Source organism: Necator americanus, chromosome III (genome assembly GCF_031761385.1).
Source record: "Necator americanus strain Aroian chromosome III, whole genome shotgun sequence".
Lineage (NCBI taxonomy): Eukaryota > Metazoa > Nematoda > Chromadorea > Rhabditida > Ancylostomatidae > Necator > Necator americanus.
The window spans coordinates 20,449,930-20,475,335 of NC_087373.1; the positions used below are offsets into that span (position 1 = coordinate 20,449,930).

General features: G+C 41.3%; 2 protein-coding genes across 3 annotated transcripts in view; one reads left to right on the forward strand and one right to left on the reverse strand.

Annotated features, from left to right (window-relative positions):
* Positions 1 to 13,689, reverse strand: part of RB195_010254 (uncharacterized protein) — a gene marked incomplete at both ends in the record, with an annotated part of 30,787 nt that extends 17,098 nt beyond the window's left edge. The window contains 8 exons of one of the 2 annotated variants that reach the window (XM_064191173.1): positions 2,752 to 2,914; positions 2,975 to 3,030; positions 4,145 to 4,300; positions 4,590 to 4,718; positions 7,214 to 7,309; positions 11,020 to 11,096; positions 11,536 to 11,556; positions 13,549 to 13,689. In XM_064191173.1, the coding sequence (XP_064048757.1) occupies positions 2,752 to 2,914; positions 2,975 to 3,030; positions 4,145 to 4,300; positions 4,590 to 4,718; positions 7,214 to 7,309; positions 11,020 to 11,096; positions 11,536 to 11,556; positions 13,549 to 13,689 (839 nt within the window). The remainder of the gene's footprint in view (positions 1 to 2,751; positions 2,915 to 2,974; positions 3,031 to 4,144; positions 4,301 to 4,589; positions 4,719 to 7,213; positions 7,310 to 11,019; positions 11,097 to 11,535; positions 11,557 to 13,548) is intronic. The other variant, XM_064191172.1, reaches the window with a different exon arrangement.
* A 1,096-nt stretch (positions 13,690 to 14,785) lies between these two features.
* Positions 14,786 to 24,744, forward strand: RB195_010256 (uncharacterized protein; the record flags this gene model as incomplete). The annotated part of the gene is made up of 7 exons (XM_064191175.1): positions 14,786 to 15,028; positions 15,081 to 15,167; positions 17,347 to 17,433; positions 17,566 to 17,638; positions 22,218 to 22,282; positions 24,497 to 24,555; positions 24,621 to 24,744. 7 exons carry the CDS (start codon positions 14,786 to 14,788, stop codon positions 24,742 to 24,744), a joined length of 738 nt encoding a protein of 245 aa, XP_064048758.1.
* Positions 24,745 to 25,406: the final 662 nt, after the last annotated feature.

Here is a 25,406-nt window from a genome sequence, read left to right on the forward strand (position 1 = left end):
CAGTGAAGTCAGTCGTTTGTGGCTATCGCGAAAGAGTTGTTGTTGGAATGCATCTTGAATGCGTCACCATCGGATTTGCTTTCTTTGACAATTCTTTGGCATAAAATACAAATTTGAATCCTCCTTTTTCACGTGTTCAAAAGAAAGTTACTTGCAGAAACCTCTCTTCTATATAAATGTTCAATGATACAGACCGCACTTTCCTTCTATTCTGCTTCTGCTATACATGATCTACGACGCCCAACATGTTTGCATATCATTGAAGCGCATTCATTTCTCCTGGGTGATGCCTACCGGAGCGACGTCACCACGAAACGAAGAAGGTGCATAGGGGCCATCCACTTTCTCTCTCATATAACTCCAATTCAATCTTCAAATAATTCATCTTAGGTTCTCGAGAGTGGCGGTTGATATTCTACAGGTTGCGTCCGTCTGTTAGATCCATCAGACCAATCTTTTCAATCTTTTCACGTCGGTTGTGACCTTATTGGATAGAGAGATCTTGATCGTGAACATATTATATAATTAACGAAGTACCTTTATTTGTCGAATTGACGCGCTCCTAGGTTGTCAAAGACTTCTATGATCGCTTCCGTCTCTGAATCGAAGGTTTTCTTTGGAAAACGCGACATACAACGCGGCAGACTATGTTTTTACGATACTTGTACTAATTCAGAAATGATGAAAATGGTCAGTCGGGCTGAACCCTTCTCAAAATTGCTTGTTTGCACGGCTGTTCTTCATCTAATGTACTTTCAATCCTTTTTAGGATCGCTTAGATCTAATCCTTTTGGAACCGGGTAAGGTAGGTGGATAAGGTTCACCGAAATGTCACCATGTTGGACTTCGGGTGTGCCTTCGGGATGCCGTATAGATTTTCGCTCATATGGTGAGGAAGCAACTGCACAATGCTCTTGAAGAGACTAGAATAGAAGTCGTGAATAATTTTCTCAATCACCTTCCCGTTCATGTGGTTGTGGGATTTGGGTTTCGGAAGTGATCATCTTTGCTCTAAAATTGGCGACGTGTGTAACGAACGTGCTGTGTCGCGCTTCTGCTGCTTCAGCCAAAAATTGCTGTTCCTCTCTGTTAGAGACCTTCTTTTATCGCCTCTCAAAGCTTTGCAAGCTCGAAATTAGGTTCCTGGTTGCCTGCATCGGCTCGACGCTGACATTTTGTTCGGGAGTTTATGCCATATTGAGATAAATGTCACTTGGTTATCTTAAATCTCTCGGTTTTTCTCGTGTAGTCGTGAAGATGTTCTACGAGCTAATCATACTCCTCTGTCGATTTTATGAGATAATCAACAAGATATCAGTCAATGATGACCCTGCAACTTCGCTTTGAGAACTTGGAGGATTTCTCTTATTTGTGTGGACTGGAAAATCTTACTTAAAGGGGAAGATTGTCCGATCCCGCATAGAACTTTGGTATAACAGCAACATTCATCATAACTTTCTTATTGACGATGATGCGGTCTATTTCATTGTAGTGCCTTTCATCAGTCTATTCCCTCCTACAGCCTAGAAGGTCTTCTGGAACCACGAGTTTCAATGGAGCAGTGTTGTCGAAAAGAAAACAGAAACTTTTCCTTTGCCCGTTCCTCTGTAGGCAGTGGGTATCCATGTAAAATTATTCAGTCGTTCTTCAGTTCCACGTACATTGGCCCCGTTGGACGCATACTCTTCTTCCTAACCTGTTGTTAGAGCGTAGACGACGCGATGATACGAGTTGACGTTGATCCACATTTTCTCATTTGTGAACATCAAGTTGCCAGCTGTTCGCAAGAATCGATGGAAACTGCTACACTCGTATTTGCGAGGAGACCGACCCCACCAAATCTTCCAATGTCGCATTTTCTTGCGAACACATCTTCTCCAGTGTCATACACAGTGTTCAGTGAGTAGGGATGAATATGAAGAAGAAGAAGACCGCGACGAGACCGTATCTCATCTTCTTGTATCACATCATTAGATTTTCAAAGGCAACTCTCGGTGCAAGCACATTCGAGTTGTATGTACAGACTGTCATCTTTTTCCGTTTCGGCGGCGTAGATGATTCTTGCAACCTCGTCATCCTCGACGCACCAAACCTCCTCCAGAGTCAAAGGGCTTTCGTATTACTGTTTCGTTTAATTCCTAAAATCCATGGATAAGTTCCCTTTTCGTCTCCGACAGCCTAGATGATTTCTGCAACCTTGTCCTTATGGTGTTGTAATATCAAACTTCCCTTCGGAGCCAGGAGACTATTCCCAAATGCTGTATCGGGTAAATAATTTATAAAACCACGGGCAGGTTGCCCGTCCATAGCTCAAGTTCAGTTAACGGGTCGATGTTGCGTCCTCCCGCAATGGTGAGATGGAGTTTACTGAAGGCGACTGCAAATCGCCCCCGCTTCACCTCCCAGTCACTTGATTCTGGGCTTTTGGCCAGACTGATGTGTAAATGTAACGATAGAATGAAACAGCCCTGGCAAACCAAGAAACAGGAAGTCTGTCCTTTGAATGCACCTGCGTCTCCGAGAATACAGATTGTTTTGGTCTTTTATCCCTCCACTCGTACAGCGAAGGCTGCACCACTAATCCGGTGGACTCTAACGAAAGAAGACTGTGGAAAATGAAAAGAATGAAGCAGCCGTATGAAAAAGATGACTAATCCGTGAAACGCATGTTTCCTTACGGAATGCTTGCTGATGACTGCTTGGAAAAGAAATTTTGCTAATGCAAAATATTTTTAAAGAACAAGAGCATACCTTCCATTCGCCATAACAACTTCCGCAGCTTGACCAGTGAGACCATAAAAAAATGCGAACAGACGATAGTAGAGTAATTTACTATGACTTAATATATTGCTCTGCACAATAATGTCAGCATTGTTGTAAGACTGTTCTCTTCGCGATACCAGGTCGATCATATCTGATAGAAGCATTGCCGAAAAATGTTGATACGGTGATAATAGGAAAAAGATCTACTCACCACATGAAATTGTTGGATAATGAACATATGTGCCCACTCTACTTCCAGCGATCCACCTAGAACCATTTTATAAACAATTCGCAAGAGTTGTACATTTATCGATCATATGCAAAACCGATCCCAAGGAGCTTCTAGTCCCTACAAGGGAAGCATGTCAGGCCAGTATCTGATTCATGAATGAGACATAATCATCGGAGAGCTTATAGTTCAGTGTTTATAAGAAGCGTGAAAACTGGCTCCTAAACTCAGATTTGAACATAGGAAGAGCGCTAGAATTAGCTGGGTAGAAATAAAATAAACCACGGTGTAGATGCGAAAAAAATTCACTTCGTTTTGAGCCGACTATAGCTATTGTAGTACTACTAGTAACATATACGTCAAGCTTACGAATATATTTCTCATCTACTATATGAAGCGCAAAAGAAATTGACTCTCTTCCGGTATCATTTGGCGCCCAGAAAACAAGACAATTCTCTTCTACATTTGCTCCTCCATGTCATTCTCCTCTAATTTTTGTTCATTCCCACTTCATGTCGTCTGAATCACGTACCCCACCCATCATATCCATTTCTTACACTGCATTTCGTTCCTAACTTTTCGGTATCCAACAACATATGTGTGATGTGCTTTGCCATTTTCCTTTTTTATCTCGATAGTTCCCTTTGACGAGTGGGAAGGATCACTTAACTGTCTCACGGCACAATGTATGGATATTCTTGACTGAACCACATCTTAATCAAGTTGCATACGCTGAGGGTTCGTATACCAAAATTAGCTCATAACACACAAAAACATGTAGAAAGAAGAAAAACAGAGCAAAAAAACGACATCACAGAAGCGGAGCCAAAAAGCCCACGCCTCAAACCAGGATACCATCTAATTAGGCTAAAATTTGCAGTAAGTACGTGTACTGTTTTTGATCGTAAGCTTCATGAACTAACCTATTTCGCTTGGCTGGCTTCTAGCGCTATTTTTCCTATCCAAACTTCATTTCGGCAGTTTAGTTAACATGCTCTACATACACACTGAACACAATCTTCGACAAGCCTATGGTCTCATTTCTAAATCAGATACTTACCTGAGAGACTTCATTTACTAGCATTCGACACATCCTAGTAAGTTTTAGTTTTAGCATACTTGCTGTTTCGAAAAAAAAACACACACACACACCGAAACAGAGGAAGCGTCAGGCTATATCCCATACTATCAACAAAAATAGATGGGTTAAGTTTAAGCAAGGCCTCGAAACCGAGAAGCAATCCAGCCAACGCTTGTGCTATAAGTGTAAAACGGGGATAAAGATCTGCCTCGACCACACGTCGCAACCTGAATGAAAACAAAATGAAAGTAATGTTTATCTCAGTGAATTTCCAAGATACATACACAATAGTAGTTGCGTAAGCGAGTGCGCTCAAAGCGTTGCGGTGGAGATAGCGGATGGAATCGAGGTGGGATTATTACGAACTGCAACCACGAAAGGTTCTAGCGTGGGTCCCCACTAGATCCTAACTGCAACGCTTCACCGCACCGCTTTGAGAGCAGCCGCTAATGCAACTGCATCGTGCTTCACTTCGTTTTGACCCTCCTATATATGTAAAAAGTTAACCAATCTTACCGTAGGAAGACAAAGTGAACATTCTTTGGGTCAATGGTAATCCCAAACCGCTGTTTGGCTTTTAGAAGGATCTGCTCTTTTGTTGCGTCATAGTCTCCCGAATAGATAATATACTGCAAGTGCGGCCATCTGAAACAAACACAAACAATGAAGAAATATTTTGTCTAGTACTAGCGGTAGTGAAATTATTGGAGCTCTGAGAATAAAACCAGCAAGAACCTTCCACGGAATTTGCTAACTACAAGATTCTACAGTCAAAGGTTGAATCTACCCGGCTGAGATCTCTCCTTATAAGTACATTCGTGTTAAAACGCCCTGAGGCCAAGTGCAATTGCGTAAGCGACTCCGCTCGAAGCGGTGCGATGGAAACAACGGTTGGAATCGAGACAGGATCATCGCGAACTAGAGCGAAGGAGGTGGAGTGGTGAGGCTAGCAAGGGTTCCACAAGGATCTTGCACCGTATTCCATGTCGTTTTGACCATACTATAACGCAGTGGAGCTAGCGGCTGTAATCGGCAATATGTATGTGGCGATATGTAATCATACAGATCTCTGCTATGTATATATGTACAGCTATGTAAAAAAGCCTCAGCTGCCAAGTTTTCACTATCTATGTAGCAAAATAAGGCAATACCAACAATATCGATAATTGCCTCGAGCATTGTCCACCAAGCACCCACATCCACGCCAGCACTCGAACTTCCTCGCAGTGAGGTTTCATTCACATTCGACAGATTTTAAGTGGTGAATTTGCAGCGTAAGAGTAAAAGAAATCGTTAGCGAGGGACATCATCGCCTCTGCAAATGTTTCACCCCTTCCTCACATTGCTTTGTTCCTCATTACTGGCCAAATCAGTCTTGTTGAACATGTTGTTACCTTCGTTCATATGTTGTCTCGCTAGTTTAACAACAAACCTCGACTTTCCTCCTGCGCATGTGTACTGGGAGCATAGCGAGAAGCATAGCTACCACCAAACAAGGAAACGGCTTAATTATTCAAGTTAGAGCTACACATGGTTTTGATTGTTCAGGTGTTGCTGAAGTCCCTGTTTGACATCTGCCCATCCTGAGCGAATCAGATTTATTCACATATATTTGTAAGTACACACAATTTTGCATAATTGCGCATTTGTACTACTATTAGCAGCAACACAGTAAGGATAAAATGTCAGCCAAAATTCGCCCCAAAATCCGTTTCATTGAAATCTTCGTTGTTTCTTGGAACGGCTTTAGAAAAATCCAATTTCTCAAAGCTTGCACATATTATAATTATATTAGTATTGGTTATGCAAAAGGTTTCGTGTGCTATCGTTAAGAGATAAATCTCAGGAAGAAAACGAATACTGAATTGCAACAGATGGACCACGAAGGGGACAACCTTCGAGAATGCGAACACTGCATATTATACAAAAATAAGAGGTGAAAGGAAAAAGAGACTGGGAGAATTACGAGGCAAATCGCAAAACAAGCCACTCTATTGGTAAAAAGCAGTGACAATGGACGTGGTCAAAATGGAGAAGATATGAAACAAGGAAATCCATGTCTCCGTATGAGAAACATTTAAAAAAAAGTCATGTGCTGAGAGAGAAATTAGAGCTTTTCGTGCGCAACTTCCCACGGGATTGACTAGTATAGCTTTTAATATTATGGAGCAAATTCTTCATTGTTCCAAATATTATAGGGACAGTGAATTATATTATAAATTATATATATATATATATATATATATATATATTATAAAGGTACATGGACGGTCTAGTCCGATTTTTTCAATCCTTTAACTTTCGAACTGTCCGGAACTGCATTTGGGTTATTTCTTACGTTGAGAACGATTATGGCATCCATTCAGCATACAAATTAGATCACTGAAGGTTCTCAAAAAAATCGAAATTAGCCAAGACCCATTCTCGTGGCTAACCTGAGCCTTCTCAACTGAGAAATCCTCAAAACTTGGATTCGAATTATGGAACGGAGGTTTTTTTATATAAAAAGAAAATCTTAAAGAATTGTTCGAAATTGAGCCACAAGTCGCACAAAGAACATTCCCGAAGTTGTTCATAAATAGTCCCCAGCACGTTTCAGGAAAATTGCACTGAGATACAAATTCTACAATATTTTAGTGTTATTCGTATACTACATTTAAAATTACCCTGAAGGGGGCTTTACAGAGCTCGACATCGGTCTTACGTACCAGCTACTTGCCAATCTATTTGAATTGCCATTAGCAGACCGCAAAAATTTCGGATGTATTTGTTTACAAAACTGACAATAATTAAATTAAACAAACTACGTCCAACGGTTTTACGAAGATGCACAAGTTAGGATCATTTGAAAAAAGAGTGATTAAAATCCAGCAACACTTCAATGTAACCATAGGTGTGATAGGGAGAAGCCGGACCCTAGTCAGGTAAAGGGGGTTCAGCTCATGGAGTGCAGCTCACGCGAAGAGGGTCATTTCGATAGCCGTCCAAAAGTGAAGGGGGTAATTTCGCCAACCTTTTAAAAATGAAGGAGGTCCTTTCGCCAACCGCTCAAAGGTGAAGGGGGTCAGAGCACTAGCTCCGACTATCGCACCCATGGATAGAAAGACGGAGAGACAAATAATTTAGGAAAGAAAGCTTACTTTTGTTGCATTGCACGAAGGGCGCACCATAAAACCCGTTCACCTCCACCTCCAGCGTTGCAGTAAGGATGGAAAAATGCCAACACGTTATCTTTTCTGCAAGAAAAAAAGAAAGTTAGGACGACATTGTTATCAATCAATATAATCTGCATAAGCGTAACTATACTGATACTGATAGATACTGAGAATGGAATTCTAATTATTCTCATGGAAGTTGGATATAGATGCGAAAATACAACAAGCATTGAATATAACTTCAACATTCTGTTATATCAAGTAAAATGATGCTTTGTACTATTCGAAGGGGAGCGTGAAATATATCAAGATATTTTTTCGTTCAAAATGGAACAGAGCTTTCTATTTTGTACTTCAATCAGATAAGACGAAATAGAAAAGAAGTTCGCCCCACCAGTACAGCATGTTTGACATCTACTGGAACTGGCCATATTCTACCAGTTCCAGTAGATGTCGGACATACTGTACTGGTGGAGCGAACAGTCGTCCCACCTACATGACCGGGATTTGTAAGAGGTGGTCGATGGTTCGAAACCGTTCTAGTGCAATTAAATTTTCATCTCTTCGGCGTCGATAAATTTGTATCAGAGTTGATAAAAGCACTGTTTTTCTACATCAGCCTCACAAGCTACGGACATGTGTTCACAAACCTCAAATGATGCTGAATTGAAATTGAATGTGTCTATGCATGCCGAGCGGACCTACAAACGCAGGACACTTCCATACTTTTATCCTTGTTACTGAAGCTCTAATATACTAACGGCTGTCCAAGAACGGTCAGCACTGAAATTTTTTGCTCCAACGGTGAAAAACGTTATACCGTGGTAGGATAAAAGAAAAAGGGAGTTCATGTTAAGCAGTCTGTGCGCGCGATAGAAGTTTGGCGGAGAAACATGTTTCGACGGTCTGATGCGTTTTGTGAGGTTTTTTTTTTGTGAGGAAACGCATTAGCCCAGTATAGATGAACGGGTAGGAAGTCTTTTTTTTTACTTTTTAATAGTTTTTCGTTCGTTTTTGATAGTGTGCGTGGTTAGGATTAAGAACTAAGCCGTTTTTTTTTTCGGAAGAGGGCAGGAGTTGGGTTTTTGAGCCTCTTTTTGTGTTCGTATGGTGAAGATGTCTCCCTGTCAGTGTCATTGCAAAATCAATATTCGCGCACAGCTAGACGAAAAGTGACAGACAAATCTAACTCGAACAAGTCAAAACCACGCAAGAGACATCCTGACAGAAAATAGCGAAAGCGGATTTTAATACGACTACGAGGTAACTCTAATCATGCCCACAACTATACGAAAAACAACAAGAATGTACCAAAATATCAAGAAGAATGGAAGTTCCGAGGATCTCATTAGGTTGATTGCTCCGTCTCTCGATCGGAGGAACCTAGCCTTTGCCCACCTACACCAAAGACGTATAGTCGGATCAAAACCACATGACGATGTAGTTGTAGTTGCACGAGCGGTCGCGCTGAAGCAGCGCAGTTTGTGGTCGCTCGCAGACGGCCTGGGCGCGGTCTGCTTGGCAATTTGCCAAATTTTCCCATTTCAAAAGACCTACATTGTAATTGTATTGTTCTCAAGTTATTGTTTGTTCATGTATTTATTTTATTTTATTGTTAATATTCTTTTTTTATTTGTAAGGAAAGGAAGAACATTAGCATGGAAATAAGTGCAATTTTGAACCAAATTTCAAAGCCAAAACATTAACAAAAGCAATACAATAACTTAAGAACAATACAAATATAATATAGATCTTTATAACAAAAGCAAATATAACAAACATAACAATATAAGAAAAGAAATATAAAAGGCGAAGAAATGAAAAGCAAAAAAAATGCGGCCAATATCGATCCGGGTGACGTCAATCGACAAAATTTAGCAAATTGCCAAAATCAGATGCAGATGGTATGCGAGCTTTCAGAAACCGCGTTGTTACATCGCGACCGCTCATGCGTCTACACCGTGCTTCATCTCGTTTTGACCCGGCTATAACACGTTTCAGCTACGCGACACGTTCGACGGCGCCTGTATGGTCGGTGCTGAATGTGCTCAACCAGTTTGGCGCGATGCTCATACCGCTAAAGGAGGGCAGTAGGAAAAAGTGTATGTGCGTCATTTGGAGAAGGGCATGTGTTGCAGCATACTAGTCGCGCCCACCTAATGGAACATCTCCGGTGCCAACTACCCACTAATCAAACTAGATAAAACTATCCAGCTCGTCATGGCTACCTCTTTTTGCAATCACCACACTTTTATACATATATACATAATTTAATATATATACATATTTATTCAGTAGCCACAAGTCCACAACACTCACCTCCTTGTTTTCCTCAAAGACAGTATCCGCGAAAATGTTCGAGATTGGAATCAAGAGTTAAGGACCGAATGATTTCCCACAAGTATCAAAGCGGAAAAGCGCGACTCTATTCACAAAACCAGCAAAAAAATAATCATTAGCTCTCAGAGGGATCAGTCTGCACAACGACTTTGCAACACCGCGAAACACGTCCGATGAAACGAAGTGCTCGCCCTAACGAAATGATGATGGTGTCGTGCTAAGCGATAGAATAACTGCTATTTTTATTATTGCAGCACTCACAGAAATTTCCTCAGTAAAAGTTTGAGAATATTGGCGGAGAGATCCCAACCTCGAAAATTTCCCGCAAAACTGTCTTTAAGCACTTTCGATTTATTTCAGAAAAAAAGATTAGAGTTACCGTTGAACTTTTTTCTAAACTTTGACATGCACAAAAAATTAGATCTTAGAAAGAGAATATTCCCATATGTAGTATTATTTACTCCTTCAGTGCAGGCTCAAAAATAGTCGGATTTTGTTCTAACATTCATTCACATTTCATAGCAAATGGTGAACGCTGCGTAAAAATTTAAGGCGAATTATTCAAAAAACCATAACTTCAGAAAATGAGATGAATTTCATCACGTATAGTTGGTACTTCTGATTGTTACTTCGTAGAACCACTATAGTCAGGTTAAAACGGCTTGATTACATTGGTTCGGTGTAGTGGCGTATGTAGCTGTGCTCGAAGTGGTAGGATTCAGAGGGGAACCCTTACTAGCACCACTAAAGGCTGCAATCCGTGACGGTTCCGGCTCAACTCACGACGGAACTCAATGACTTATTAGGGTGAACTAAAGGTATCGAATTAGTCATTATCACCTCAAAGAAATCTTGTACCTATCGACCTGTCGGAAATCAAGGTGTTGGCACTGGGAGGTCTCGGAACCATTCACCGCGAAGACGCTCAGGAACTTTCTTACCACTGCACTACAGCCGTTGTAATACTAATATTGTAGAACAAGTATTTTGCAACAAAGAGTTTGTCGGAAGAACAATACTTGGTGTTCACTCGACACCACAGCGAAACGCGCCTGACCCCTCCCCTTCCTCTCTCCAGCCGTAGCCCTTCTTTTCGCGCCGAGCAGAAACGAGGCCTACATAACAATTTATGACGTCTTCACTGTCTCGTTGAGATAACAGAGCTTAGCCGAAAAATCCCTGCAACAAAGCTCATACGAAAGAGGCATCATTTGTCGCTAAACACTCCTCCATCGTAACAGGGGTCAATCTTGAATTTTCGATCTTCTGTTTTACAGTTGACGTCGTAGAGCGTAACACTACTTACAAACTAATTTTTGCCAGCATGGCACTACTTATTCATGTCCAATAAATAAGATTTGTGGAGTCGATGCGTACTCAAACACCCGGAGTCAAGAGAGTGGATCTTCTACAAAGGACTGTTTATTTCAAAGGTATTGAAGAAAACTCACCTTCGAGTTCTAATTATAATTATCAAAGCGCATATGAAGAACAGAGCCCAGAGAATCATAACTGCATCCAGAACAATCTGAAATCCTTTGCTTCAAATCGTTAGCATTAATCCAAACATGTTTTGTGGATCTATCAAAGCAGAATTGCTATGAAACAGAATATCCTTAAAATGACTACTCAAATCGCAATTATAAATCAAATTTCCTAAATCGTTATGTAAGTGAAATATTCACCAAGCGTACAGCACAATCACGAAACAATTTATAATAGTTACGACATTTTAAACATTACGATTCACCATCCAACTAAACAAATCCGGTCATGAATAAGGAGGAAAGCGGTTGAGTGACCTATTCATGAAGAATGCTCAAAAAGGAGAAAAAACGCGGTTTTACTACTGAGTAATGAAGCTCAGGACCGGACAAATGACAGCACAATGAACACGCGGCACTCGTATCGATCTCTCATCCATTCGTCTTTGCGCCCTCTCCGCGCGAGAAAGAGGTGAAACTCACCCCATATGCGGAGCAACTCGCCTTGACATTTTAATTGAAAGGCGCGGTCCACTGGCGATGTGTTCGGGAGGGAATTGTGGACTTCAGCTGCGCACGACACGGAGGGAATCCATACTGAACCACCAGAGTTTTAACAGGATGAGATGCTGGGACTTCAGGTGTTGTGGTGGTGCTCAAAACTACATGAAGCATGGTATAGTTGCGTAACCGGGTGTGCTGGAGCAGAGGGGACCCCTGTTAGTACCACTCACTGCTGCTTCGGTTCGTGATGGTCCAACAGCGATTCCGCAAGCTCCTTATGCAAAAGGAATTCGCAGAAATATCTTTAAAAAGGAGCATAATAAAAGAGTGACGAGTGCAGTAAATGAATGCTTTGTAGCACATAGGTGAACATAAACAAGGTACCAGAGAGTAAAACAGTCGCAGGGAAGGAGTGGAATAAGAGAGTTCACTACTTCCCTATACATTCGAAGGAACAGAAGACGTACTTGCAAGAAGAGAGTGGGGCGAATGTCACCTGAGGCTTTATTCATCCGCTAAAGCTGTTCGTGAGAGTGGTATCGAGTATGAAGACCACCGAACGATTCACGCAAAGTCTGAAAAGAACAAAGAAAGATTTGACAAACAGGGAAATACAAAAAAAAAACAAGTGGAACCAACAAGGGACATCGAGAAGAACTATTTTGCGATGGGAGGAATTTGATGGGGACGATGAGAGAACAACAATTTAGAGTATTCATGTTTTCTTGTTATGCCAACGAGGTTTTGGTGAAACTTTATTATTGGACTGACGTTTTTTTAAAAACAAGTATTTGCCAGGAAAGCATTGGAAGGATTCTGGAGTTCCGTCAGGAATCCATCCATGAATAACAGAAACGAGTGCTTATCAAAAGCCAATGACATTATTTATTTATTTATTTATTTATTCAAACACCTGCAGGTGTGCCGTAAAACAGAAAAAAAAATAGAACAGAGTTCACTATAATTTCGCCTGAATTTTACACAACAAGGCTGACCCTTTAAAGCATGAGGAGTGGTGGGTTGGCAGGTCATTCTCCTGCTACAGAGGGTGACCAACTTAACCTCGAACGGAGGAATCCGTCAGGGACCCTGGGCGAACGGGTGGGGGGACCTCAAGCGAAAGGGCTCACCAACTTTGCTATCCTTGAACAGCTTTCCACCACCAGGAGAGAATAAGGACCGACTGCAGGGACGAATTGAAAAGGAGCATATCAAGGCAGAATTACAGCTAGCTAATGTCATAATGAGCAACAGGAAAGGAGAAACCAAAACTGTGAGTTAAAAACAGATATCAATCCAATGCTTATTGTGGTCGCTTGTTAGGGAGGAACTTGCTCCACGTTTCTGAAACCATGAGATTTTAGGCCTCCCTCATACCTAGAATAGGTAGAACATTTAATTTGGATAGCCTGTTTTTGAATATCTTCGAGTTTGGACTAGACATAATTTCAGCTGGAAGTAGATTAATCCAACGCGCAACTCTGCAGAAAAGGAGTTAAACATGGTTGAGAAGAGTTTTTGTCTGAGTTTAGAGTACTACAAATTGAAGCTTCCTGTTCTCCCGCTTGTTGGACGGAAAATCCAGTACTTGCTTGCCTTTAGCTTAACTTCCATTTGTAGGATTCGAAAACCCAAAACTAAATCGTTCACTTCTCGTCTGTACTTCAAGCTCTTTAATTTCAGCGCGTTGAGTCGAATTTCATAGGAGGGAAGTGTGTCAAGGTAACCCGGATCGGGAAAGCACCTACAATAAACCAGCCTAGTGAAAATTTGTTGTACTTTCTCTAACTTTTTGATGTCCTTTTTCAAGAATGGACTCCAGACTGGAGTAGCGTATTCTAGATGTGTCAAAACGTATGTCTTGTAAAGAAATATTAGTAAATCAGGATCCTTAACGTGCATGCTCCTCATTATTATGAAAATAGACGACAGCGCTTTTTTGGTGACAAGGTCAAAATAAGTGTAGAACTCGAACGATTTATCAATTATTACCTCAAGGTCTCGAACTTGCTCTTGATATTGAATAGTTGTTGAATTGCAGAAGTAGGGAATCTGAGGAGCCTCTCCGAAATGCAAAGCTACTGTTTTGGAAAGATTTAAAGGTAGATCCCATTTTCTTGACCATGATACCATTCTCTGGATTATGCCGTTCGTAACACTATGTGAGCTATAAGATTGTCCCACATGCAGTGCCTAAACGTTATCCAGACATCAGTACTTAAGGATACTGCACAGTGCGTGGGTTTCATTCACCTTGGTGACAATCTACAAGAACGCGTTGGTTCACCAGCCTCGCTCGAGTCAGTGAGACTAGTCACTTGGTTTTCCTTTTGGAGGTCTTGCGTGCGTACGTAGAACAATGTCGAGGATAGAAAAGGAGAGAGGAGTTTGATGGGATATGTATGGCATCAAAACCTCGAACAAATTTCAGGCCTTTGATGAAGACGAAGTTGTCGAAATGTCAGGCCAATAATAAAGTTTCATCAAAACATCGCTGGCGTAACAAGAAAACATGAACACAGTTCCAAATGGCTAAATTTCAAAATTTTAAGAAGAGAGAACTTGGAGATTGTTGGACAATATAGAGTATGTACTATCCAGCCAATGTTTAGTAGTTTTTTGTTCTAAAAAAGTAGTATTGGTGAAAAAGATGTTTTCATATCCGTGACAACTGTGCCGACTGGATTTCGATCCGTATTCGTGGTCAAAATTCTCAATTATGAATGAGAAAAGACAAGTGCTGTTTTCAAGCACTGGTCCTAATCCACACACCACACCAATCTCAGCTCCAGCGGCTTTCTCGCTTCGACATTAAACGCAAAAAATCACTCTGTCAAAAACGCTCCATTCTATTCTCGTGATGCTCCTCTTTAATCATCTGATGAAACCAAAATTAATAAAATTTGAATATAACCGGAACGGAAATTTTCCTTTGAATAATATATGACGTTTTTCACTTCGATGAAAAAACAAACAAAATATTTTTTACCGTTGTTTTATCGATTATTGGAACAGCTGGCTCACTGTATAGACTTGAATGAAGTGGCGTCTGTTCGATTATGGTCATAGAAACCAAGGCATAAAGCTCTTTAATGCTGAGGAAAACTGAGGATTGTGCTCCAATTTGCGGAGAAAGTTCTTTGATAAGATTGTTTATCTTTGATTCTAGATGTTTGAGCAAATAAACGCAATGTTTCTCATTTCATACTCTTCCTAGTCCACTGTCGGTATGGTCTTAACATCATACCTTCTTCTCCTCTGCTTAGTCCAAATTAGAGGTGACTATGATGATGAGCCATTATCTCTCAAAGATATTCAAATAAAATTCTCTCTAATTACGACGAACGGTTCGAAAATTGACACAACGTCAAAGGGAATTGTGAGGATTTATAAAAAGAAGGGAAAACCTAAGGAACGAGATAATGTATTCAACTGTGCCTTCAATGGAGATGAAGGTTATGAAGAACTGAAGGTTATCATGTTTTGTACTACTGATGTACCATAATGTAATGTTCTTTTCTTAGGAAGGTTCTGCACTAGGATGCGTCGCGGTCCAAGTGCTGCAATGCGATACCATCTCCTATGGTCTTGGCTTGATAGAAGAAGAAAACGTGGGTTGTTTTTAGAGGAAATACGACAAAATATTGGCTACTCGTGCGGGTTTACCCACCTGCTTCTCATTCGGATTGAATCGTAGTTTTTATGTTGTCTGTCCTTACTTGCAGCTTTGGACTTTCCGAACGTTCGGTGTTAGCCATATATATATATATATATATATATATATATATATATATATATATATATATATATATATATATATATATATATATATGCTATACGAGTCTGAACGTCCGGCTTAAGCCGGACTTCAGGCTTTTTGTGGTGTTTGCTTCGCTCGCCTTCACTGATCAACGAAAATTATTATTAGTGCCGTTTTCTGCGAAGTAGACTAATGTATCTCTAACAATCTTTCTTCATCTTTTTTTATTATAACTAAAGACAAAAGTTCTCATAGTCTTCTTTCTAAACGCGTCAGTTCTACATTTGGAGAACATTCAAATTTCAACTTCAAACACTCCTTACCAATATATTATAGACAAAATTTAAAAGCATTGCTCGAAATATGGGTTTTCCTCCTGTGTCCCCAATAGTTATCAAAGAATGATGTTTTAGCATAAAATGACGTGAAAGACATCATCCTACTGTCAAGGATAACGTTCTACGTCAGATCGTGTAAACTGTTCGCTACTATTTAAGCAGCCGTTTGCATGCGTGTTTTCACATTCTGAGGAAGGCATGTGACCGACTTGTGGCAAACGTGCAAGGAAATTGATACCTGGAGGAGTCATAGTGGTGCAATGCAAGACATGCAGTGGCAATGGATATGAAACGGTTGCAACGTTTCATTTACCTTTCGTGACATCCACTCAAAGCTATTGCGCACCGATCCGACGCTGTGGGACCCGTCGCGCCCCCTTTTATAGCTTTCTGGCGCTGACGCCAGAAAGCTATAAAATGGGATGGGACGGGTCCACCAGAGTAGAATTGTTGTCGACGCCAGATTTGTCGACGCCAGATAGGTTCAAAATGGGTTGCGACGGGTCTCGCGGCGTCGGATTCGTGCGCCGGCATTAGACAGTTACAACATAGGGTGAGACGAGTCTTGGGGCGTTGGATTGGTGCGAAGGCGCCAGCTAGGCATAAATGGGGGTGTAACGGATCCTGCGGCATCGAAATGGTGCGCAATAACTTGGTTTGCATGTCGCAAAAGGTAAATGGGACGTTGCAGCCGTTTCATAGCCGTGGCCACTGGGCGCATTCCTTTTAAACTTATGACTCCTTTGTACGTCTATTTCTTGCACGTTTGCCACGAGTTGGTAACATGCCCTCCTTTAGAAAATGGAAACACGCATGCAAACGGCTGCTTAGAGAATAGTTTACATGATCCGACGTAGAACGTTATCTTTATCCGTAGGATGATGTCTTTGACGTCATTTTGTGCTAGAACTTCATTCTTTGATAACTCTTGGGGGAACACGGGAGGAAAACTCAAATTTCGAGTAATACTTTCAAACTGTGTCTACATTGTTATATTATATCGACGGAGTGTTTGAAGCTGAAATTTGAATAGTCTCCAATGTAGAACTGTTATTGATTTTCATTGATCAGTATGATATTTGTCGGCAGTTTGCTCAAATAAAACAGTTTCCCGGTAATGGTCTTCAACAGCCTCAGAATGACCTGCAACCTCAACATCATCGAAATTTGTTTACATTTGTTTGGTAAAACACGCCTCAACATTCCTCACTTCGATTTCATTGGTCTCAGGTTTTCATCTTCACTTCAGAACAGCAAAAGTTGTAGAACGTGTTTTAGGACTACATATACAATAGATGGCGGACTCTGACCTCCGTGTCAGAGCAGTGCATTTGTCCTTCTAGATAAGTCGGGTAGTAATTTATAGACCACTGAAGACTTTGTTAGACTTGGGCGGGGTAGGACCACCGACCTTGCGAACTTTATGGGATCCTCTTGACGTTGCCCAAAATTCGCTCACTTCAGCACAGGTTAGGGAATAGACAACAGGAACGTTAGCTTAGTAACAAAAAGGGGACAAGAGTATCTGGTTGGAAGACTTGGGTGACTCCTTCTGTGAGATTTTTGTGTTAGTTTTATCGTGAACACCAGAAGATGGGAAGTAGTCGATTGAGAAATAAAGAACATACAATCATGCGCACTATGACTCACTGTCGTCATCTTTTTGAGTACTCTAGAATTGGGTTCTTTTAGAGAGATCTTTGCTGGATGGGAAGCTCAGAACTTGTGTGTGCTGTCAAGGAATCGAATCATATGTTACAATCTGTCGTTCCCCTTTTTGTTAGTTTTTAAAATTACTTCAGCTTCAGCTTTTATGATCGATTTAACGCTTACACCGCTTATCTTACCCTATATTGTGAATATTGCTTAACATTTATGAACATGTTCGTGACACTTCATCAGTTATTTCAGAAATCATTGCAAAATCACAGAGAAGAAGTTGCAAAGTGCGCTTCAAAGATGATCTTAAATGAGTATGCAAAAAGTGAGACGTTATCTGATAACTTTTTTCCCTCAGCAAAAAAAGTCGGTCCCATCTGCACATTTGAATTCAAGTATTCTAAATTTGTCCATTTCTTCTTGCTTCGCTTGCTGGCTTCAGTTACACTTGAGTTATACCGTTAAACTTTAACTAGTTCCTCTATGATACGACAAACTCTAGTCTAAGCAGTTACTTAATTCAATTTCAGTACGCTGTGGGAATTTTCTGCTTTGCTCGCTGTGGAAATTTCGATTAGAGTGAGCTGTGAAATTGATGATTTCTTCAGATCAGAGCTGTTCCGAATTTCAGGAACTCAGTTTTTGTTGAGATTGAGTGTTCTTGGAATCTCTTTCGTAGTTGACTGTCACCGCTGATATGATACATACGTCTGTGGAAAAAATAGCCTGTTCCTGATTTTCTCGAATTCTGCACTATTTTTTCTTCTTTAAATTAATAGAGCTTAAACAGAGGCACGTACATTTACACATTAGTAGGTCTTGGCAGATTATGAAAGTGAACCAAACTTGGGCAGGTATAAGCAAACCCTAACTTGGCAGATAGTTGATTAGGTAATGTGTATCAGAAGCAAAGCGCTGTAAGTAGGGCAACTCCAACATGCGGACGAGAGTGATTAATATATGAATAAGGAATGGTGCCTCTCTTAATACGGCCCATGTTCAGCTCTCCTTGATGTAGAATAAGTAGCTTTTGTTTGATTTGCCCCAGCTATAGCCAAGATTGGTATTGATCCTTCTTTATTAATAACAGCTAACTTTGGGCATTATTGACTTCGTCAAAGCCTACAAAAATCATACGCATCAGTTACTCATCCTCTTAAAGGCATCACCCCACGAATCTGAGGTGGTATGGATTTGAGGTGGAGTATTCGTATACGGGATAGTAGATTATGGAGGGGGGAGTGATTCCGTCCATTTCTTCCTAATTGCCGAAAAAAAACGGCCCGGAAGATGCGGCGCGTGCACAAGGCTGGCGCGCTCCAATCGAACTCCTTGTAGAAAACAGCCCGCCGGAACGCCCGAAGCCGTATCTTCCGGGACGTTTTTTACGGAAATTGGGAAGAAATGGACAGGATCACCCTTCTCTCCACAATCTACGACCCCGTATACGAATACTCCACCTGAAATCCGTACCACCTCAGATTCGTGGAGTGATGCCTTTACGCGCACCATCACCTTACAGGAAGCATTCAAACGACAGGGAAGCTCAACAGACAACACATGGGCTAGTGCTAACCTCATTTGCTGCAGGCAAACGATTTGTGGGTTGTGGAGACACTACTGGCGAACCTCGAGTGTCAGCTGGTACGTAATTGTGCGTATAACGAACGACTGTGCGTAACTCCCAGCTTCGTGGTTTTCCCATATGGAAGAGAGGGTGATTGTATGGCATCAGGAGTGGTGTGCCGTATCACGTGGAGGTCGTGTGATGACGATTATAGGGGAAACGGAGCGCTCACTGTTTATAGGATCAAGCAGCATCTAGACAGACTTGGGAAATCTAAGGTTTCTACCCCACTCGGAGCACGTCGTAAAATACGTTATAAAAACTCTGAAATAGTTGTAGAAGTTACGATGCTACCCTTCAATTCCGAGATCTTAGCGTGAAGAATACTAGAGGCATTTTAGATAACTCGCAAAAGTCCAAAATTAAAGAGAAAGGATGAGTGTGATCACAAACGAACTAGCTCTGTATCAAATCTCTGTGGGAGCTTTGGTCAACGGGGCAGGCCATCAGGTTTTTTTTGTAGGGGCCCCTACTGAAAAAACCCCTTGTGATTCATAGTTGTGACACGTGGTGAGCTACAGCTGAAGCAAATCAGTCAAAAGCTACGTTAATGGATGATTTTCGAGATTTCTGCCGAATTAACTAAAAGGTGTGGTCTGTTGCGGTGCTTTTGGTGCGAGAGCTCGGAGGGCTGTGTGGGGTTGACGGTTCTCACGAATCACGCACGTGCACTGAACACAGATAATCCGGCACAAACATATATCCTGCATTCATTTGGTTCATCTTCTTGGTTCTGGATGGGTGCCCATATCTTCATATTTTTCACTAAACCTTAATATTTCTACTGCAGAGAAGACTCAGTTTCCCGGTCAGACGCAGCAAAAAGCTGAGTTTCTAAAAACAACGGAGAAAAACAATTAGTGCAGCAGGTTGCAGGGTTTTGGTGGTCTGGGAAATTTGTCTCTTGATATGTGACATCTTGTTCTTTGTGAAATTCTATGGTGACCAACACTTTTTTTTAAAGCAGGCTACTGAAGAGGTATAGAATTTTGATTCTTGGTGGAGTACGGCTGGTCGAATATCACTGAAGAAGAAGCCAAATGGATTGTCTGCTTGGTGTGGAAAACTGCGCTACATCCTGTTGCTTTTGGAGCAATTCTTTCTCGCCGCGAACTTAACGGCAAAACTGTTTTGCTGAACTTCCGTACTCGCTCATCGCAGATGCTGGATGCTGCTTGTGCTGAAACTGACTGCTTTATATTGGAGAGTTATCAAGACAAGAAAAGGTGTTGACAGCTGGAAGAGACAATCTGTGTGTTTGATGCAAAGGATTTTAAAAAGAGCAGTGGTGATCCCATGTATTCAATAGCGTTAGATTTGACTGTCTTAGACGGATTCTAGTTGGATCTCACTTCCAGTCCCCGAAACACTGAGCTCGGTGGTATATATCTACAGTTTCAGCTAGTGTGATGTGATGGAAATAAACGAAGCATATACGATCGACAGTTTTTCCAGTACTTCCCATATTATGTCTATCAAGGTGTATATTTGCTTTTCCATACGAATATCTACAATTAGCTAGTTGTCTTGAAGGTTGTTGTTTGATTTCCCTGGTGAGTTTCATTGGCATTTCTACTGGAGGGGCTACAGCCTGTAACAACGTAGCTTATAAGCGGTGCGTGTTGGAAAATCTTCGCTGGACAACGAGAGGAGACTTGCTTCGATAGTGGTGCCAAGATTCACTCACAAAGTGCATTTGCCGCAGACTTCCTCCATATTTTCGATCATTTTCTTTGAGAATAAATGCATTGAAACGAGAAGGAAATCTTAAAGAAAATTTTCTTCTTTCAAGAATTCCTTGAAAGGTCACTTAGAATAACCCTAACTAATAATTAGAATATGGTAGATGGTTCTCAATGCCTTGCTCCGAGGGGTATGTAAGCGAGCGTCTAGCAGTTTGAGCACCTATGGCTTCAATTCAACGAAACTAGAAGCGAGCAATCGTCTACTTTGACTTCCTACAAAGGCATAACTTGACAGCTGCCGCCTGCTGCCAATATCTGCGCCGCATATAAGGAGTACATCATTTGTCAGCCTACGGTCCATCGTTGACGTCAGCAGTCCTGGGCGGGTGAGATATCGTTTGAAGGACAACCTCGTTCTGGACGTCATACTGCTCTTAAAACGAGATTGTATGCGATGGAAGCGAAGTATAGTGCTCCTACTGCTCGTGAATTACTGTTCTTCCCTCTGTCCTGCCACCATCAAGGGCGCTTCTCCGCATTTCCCGGTATGTAGACTATCTTCCACGGCAATGGAACATTTCTGACGCCCAATCTGCATTAGAACAGCAGAACCAGAGTTGCTCCGCCGTAGTTAGTAGTCGATGGAGCTCGCGGCTAGAATTTGTGCTCCATCTGGAAGGAACGCGGAGCCACAAGTGCCGCTGCAGGCGTTAATCTCTTCTTCTTGCTTAACCTTACACTAGAATTAGCTAAGTAGTCTTGTAATTGTGAACTGCGATTTCATTGTAACGTGCATGTCAACACATTCTGCTAGGAGAATAATTACCAAAAGCAGGTACCAACTGGGCAGAGCAAACTGATCGACAGATATGCAGCTGACTAGCCACTTTCCTGTTGCGCGTGCGTTCATGTAGATACTTTTCAAATATGTTCACTTCATTGCAAGCGTATACACTTGTTGGGTCATTCCAGAAGTGGTACGGTGATCTATATTCTCTTTATTTTTCAAAATTAAATAATACATCTGAAATTCAAATCATAACCCTCTGCATACCTTACAATCCTCTTACATATTTCAAAATCAAAACTTTCGAAACCCTTCTTCCAGAATTCAAGGGTCCATGACTCATGGCATGGTCCTCTAGTGTCTTTGAAAAAATGCATCATTTTTGAGATGATCCGATACAATAACTTGGTAATGGACGCAGTCTAACTAAGCGGATCACAGAGAATATGGCTGGAGTGGAATCCCGGGATTCCTTGAATGAATGGGCGATGTCTGAAAAACGGGGCATGTCTCTTGTTTTGCATGGAACCTTAAACACGGGTTCTTTCTTGCTTGATCACGGTTCCTCCTGTTACTCTGCTTCAGCTCGAGGGTTGCAGTTGTTCTTGGCTACTTCGAAAACTTATCCACTTTTTGTACCTGTTACAATGGCGTCAGTACAGTAATCACATTTTTCCTAAGTACACAGAAAGTGCGGAAGAAAACACGCGCATCAGCGCGGAGGAATGCCGTTCAGTTATGTGATGAGCAGATCGGCGAACGGTTCTAGTAGTAGTTTTTCGAAGGAATAATAAATAGTTTATAGAGAAGTCAAAGGAGCCTGATCTAAGTAAGGAAACGTCTACTGAAATGTCCACGGCAACTACAAAGGTGAGGTACAAAACTTTTGCAGTAGATCCTTCACAGACTGCTAATAATAATTCAAATAACAAAAGTCGCAGCTTCCTCAAGATGTGGGTATTTAGATCAACTTGAGTTCGCAGCTTTCCATTTAACAATGCACCTTTTAACTGTTAGACTAAAATGTTCTGTTATGGTTATGTCTGTTCTCATTTTATTCTCCCAATGCTGTTATGGTGCAGAAATTTTAAAAATTCTCGAAATGCCTATTTTATTATTAGATTATTAGAGGCGTCCACAGAGACTTTGATACTTGTTACAGATTAACTAGCTTCATACATAAGGCTTAAAAAGACGCAAAAAGCTGCTGTTCTCTGTCGAACCTTTCCTTTTTTCATCGCGGTGATCTCATATATGCCCTTATTAGTAGGGAGGGAGTATCTCAAGTAGTGACTGACGATGTAAGAATATCAATGAGTAAGGGAGAGGGAATCCGTAGCCTGCATGCATACCGTCATTATGTGTAAAATCCCATGCGATAATCTGCTTATGCATAGGTAACCAGTGGTGGGAAAATTTGTGCCGCGCGGGAAAATACCGCCTTATGAAATTCTCAACAAATTCGAGTGCTCAACTATGAACTATGCAATGACAACGATGCAGTCTACAAAGTCGCCCCTTGATCACTTCATGGCTCTTTATTTGAACCTTTTTGGCTGACATTTACAGCATCTTCATCCGTTTTTGGAATACCATACACCAACTTGGCAAAACTTATGATAGCTTATTTCGAACTAGCCTTGGCGTCCTTCAACAGCAGTAAACCTTGTCAGACTTGGTCAGACTTCCGGTAGTGCTTGCTTGCCAGCTTTGCTCGCCTCCAGTGATCAGGTGCGGGTGTCCGGTGTGTCTGGTGCATGCGTGTGGTGTGTGTTCTGCGTGGTCTGCATGGGTGTGCGGCCGAGAACCGATGAGGTCCTCTCAGTAGCCTATATATGTAAAATCGATAAACAGGCTGTTGAGAAACCGGGGAGTGTAGAAGAGTGGCGCGTCCTAAAGTTGGGAACGAGATGGTTCTCACGCCGTTTTTTTCAGGACGTCTTAGGGATATTGAGCGGGTCCACGCTCATATTATACAATATACACCCAGAACTCTGCATTTTCTATTAAAGGCATCACCCCACGAATCTGAGGTGGTGCAGATTTCAGGTGGAGTATTCGTATACAAGATGGGAGACTAAGGAGAGGGAGGTGATTCCGTCCATTTCTTGCTAATTGCCGTAAAAAACGACCGCACAAGACTGACGCGCTCGAATCGAACCTCTTGTACAAAATGGTGCGCCAAAACGAATGAAGCCTTATCTTCCGGGCCGTTTTTTACGGCAATTAGGAAGAAATGGACGGAATCACCTCCTCTCCGTAGTCTCTCATCCTGTATACGAATACTCCACCTGAAATCTGCACCACCTCAGATTCGTGGGGTGATGCCTTTAACCCTTCACCCTACGTCAATTCTGTGTTACGCTGCCTTTGAACGAGTAATGATGAGGAGCGAGGCAATGATGATATGATACAAGACATTCAAAGCTAGCCATGATACATACATGTGATGCTGCGCTACGGCAACGATCGATTTTATCATCTTTTGCTTTCTTGTTGCAAATTCATCACTTAGAGTCAGTGGGATAAGACTAATTTTTTTACGGGCGTTTAGGGATGCCAATTCCTAATATAAGCATGTCGCAGACAACGATTTTGGAGAGTTTTCAATGTTATTGATGTTGATTTATTTTTGCTATCGAGACGGTAGAAATGTGCCAACCAGGCCTTTTGCATAGGCTAACTATAGATCCTACATACATCAACTACCGTTCAAAATTTTTGGGCTTTTAAGGATTGCTTGTAAACTTATGTAACATTAGTGTCAAACGTTTTATATTAAGTTTTATATTATTGAGCATTTCTCCCACAGTGATACTTTGTACATATTCTGTGGTTTTAATATTAGACGTGGCTATTTTAGCTGGAGCCTTAGAAAAATTGCTATTTTCGTACAAATGTGTTGTTCTGAAAATCAAATCGGCCAATAAATTTCACCTACCCACTGGCTGGTGGCATATATCGCCAAGAACTTCATATTACACACATCTATATTATATTTATTTGAAAGTCTGAGATCATTAGATTTGAAAATTTCCTCAATTTATTACTTACTCCAGTACATAAAAATATTATCTGTTCAAGGGAGGAGATGGCGACAATACTAGAGGAAAGAGAAAAAAACAAGGAAGAACAGTAATGTGGTAGGTTGATGCACCTTTCTGGGAGTGAAAACACCTCAACTAGGAGGAGGCCGGGCATGATACAGGAATGAGACGTCGAGAACGCTAACGATTATTGGTGGAGCTGCATGTTTACTTCTCTTTCTTCAAATAATCGTGCTGGCAATGGCGATTAAATTGATCAAGAGGCAGGCGTACAGAGGAGTATAGAACGTCTCAGATTGGATGATCACATCAAGCTGATACTTTGATAGTTGAGATGTAAATCATTGTCAATTCTTGTATAAAAAATAACTGTCAGCACTAATTTTCAAATTTTCAAAAGTATTATATCAGAAGCAGTTGCAATTCTAAGTACTCCACTTGTGATTCATTCGATATTCAGTTTGTGCGTATTATAACGTCCCGTTATTAATGAAAATCAAGGAAGAGGCTGTCCAAGATAATGGGATGTGTTCATTTATAAATCTTTGTAAAGAACGAGAAGTAGTGATGACGCTCTGCTAAAGTAGCTCTCCGGGAGGATTTTCAGTCCAGAATGTAGTTTTGCTCCTAAAAAACGTAAGATCTAGCAACTCACCGAAATGGTGGATGGCCGGTCTGTTATCGCACAGATGCTTAAAATGTAAATAGTCGGATGAACAGCCACCACAACTTATCGGACCTCCCCAAAAGATTTACCTTTTCGCACTAACGTGCGAAAGGGTAAATCTTTTGGGGAGGTCCGATAGTTTGTTAAATATATCTCATACCGCCACGAATCTCCCTCACTAGAGGGATCACAGCTGATTAGCCGTGAGGCTACGTGGCGTGTCCCTAGGTGGCGGATAGGTAGCTAATCGCGGACCAAGAGCGTCTTTGTGCGTACTCTG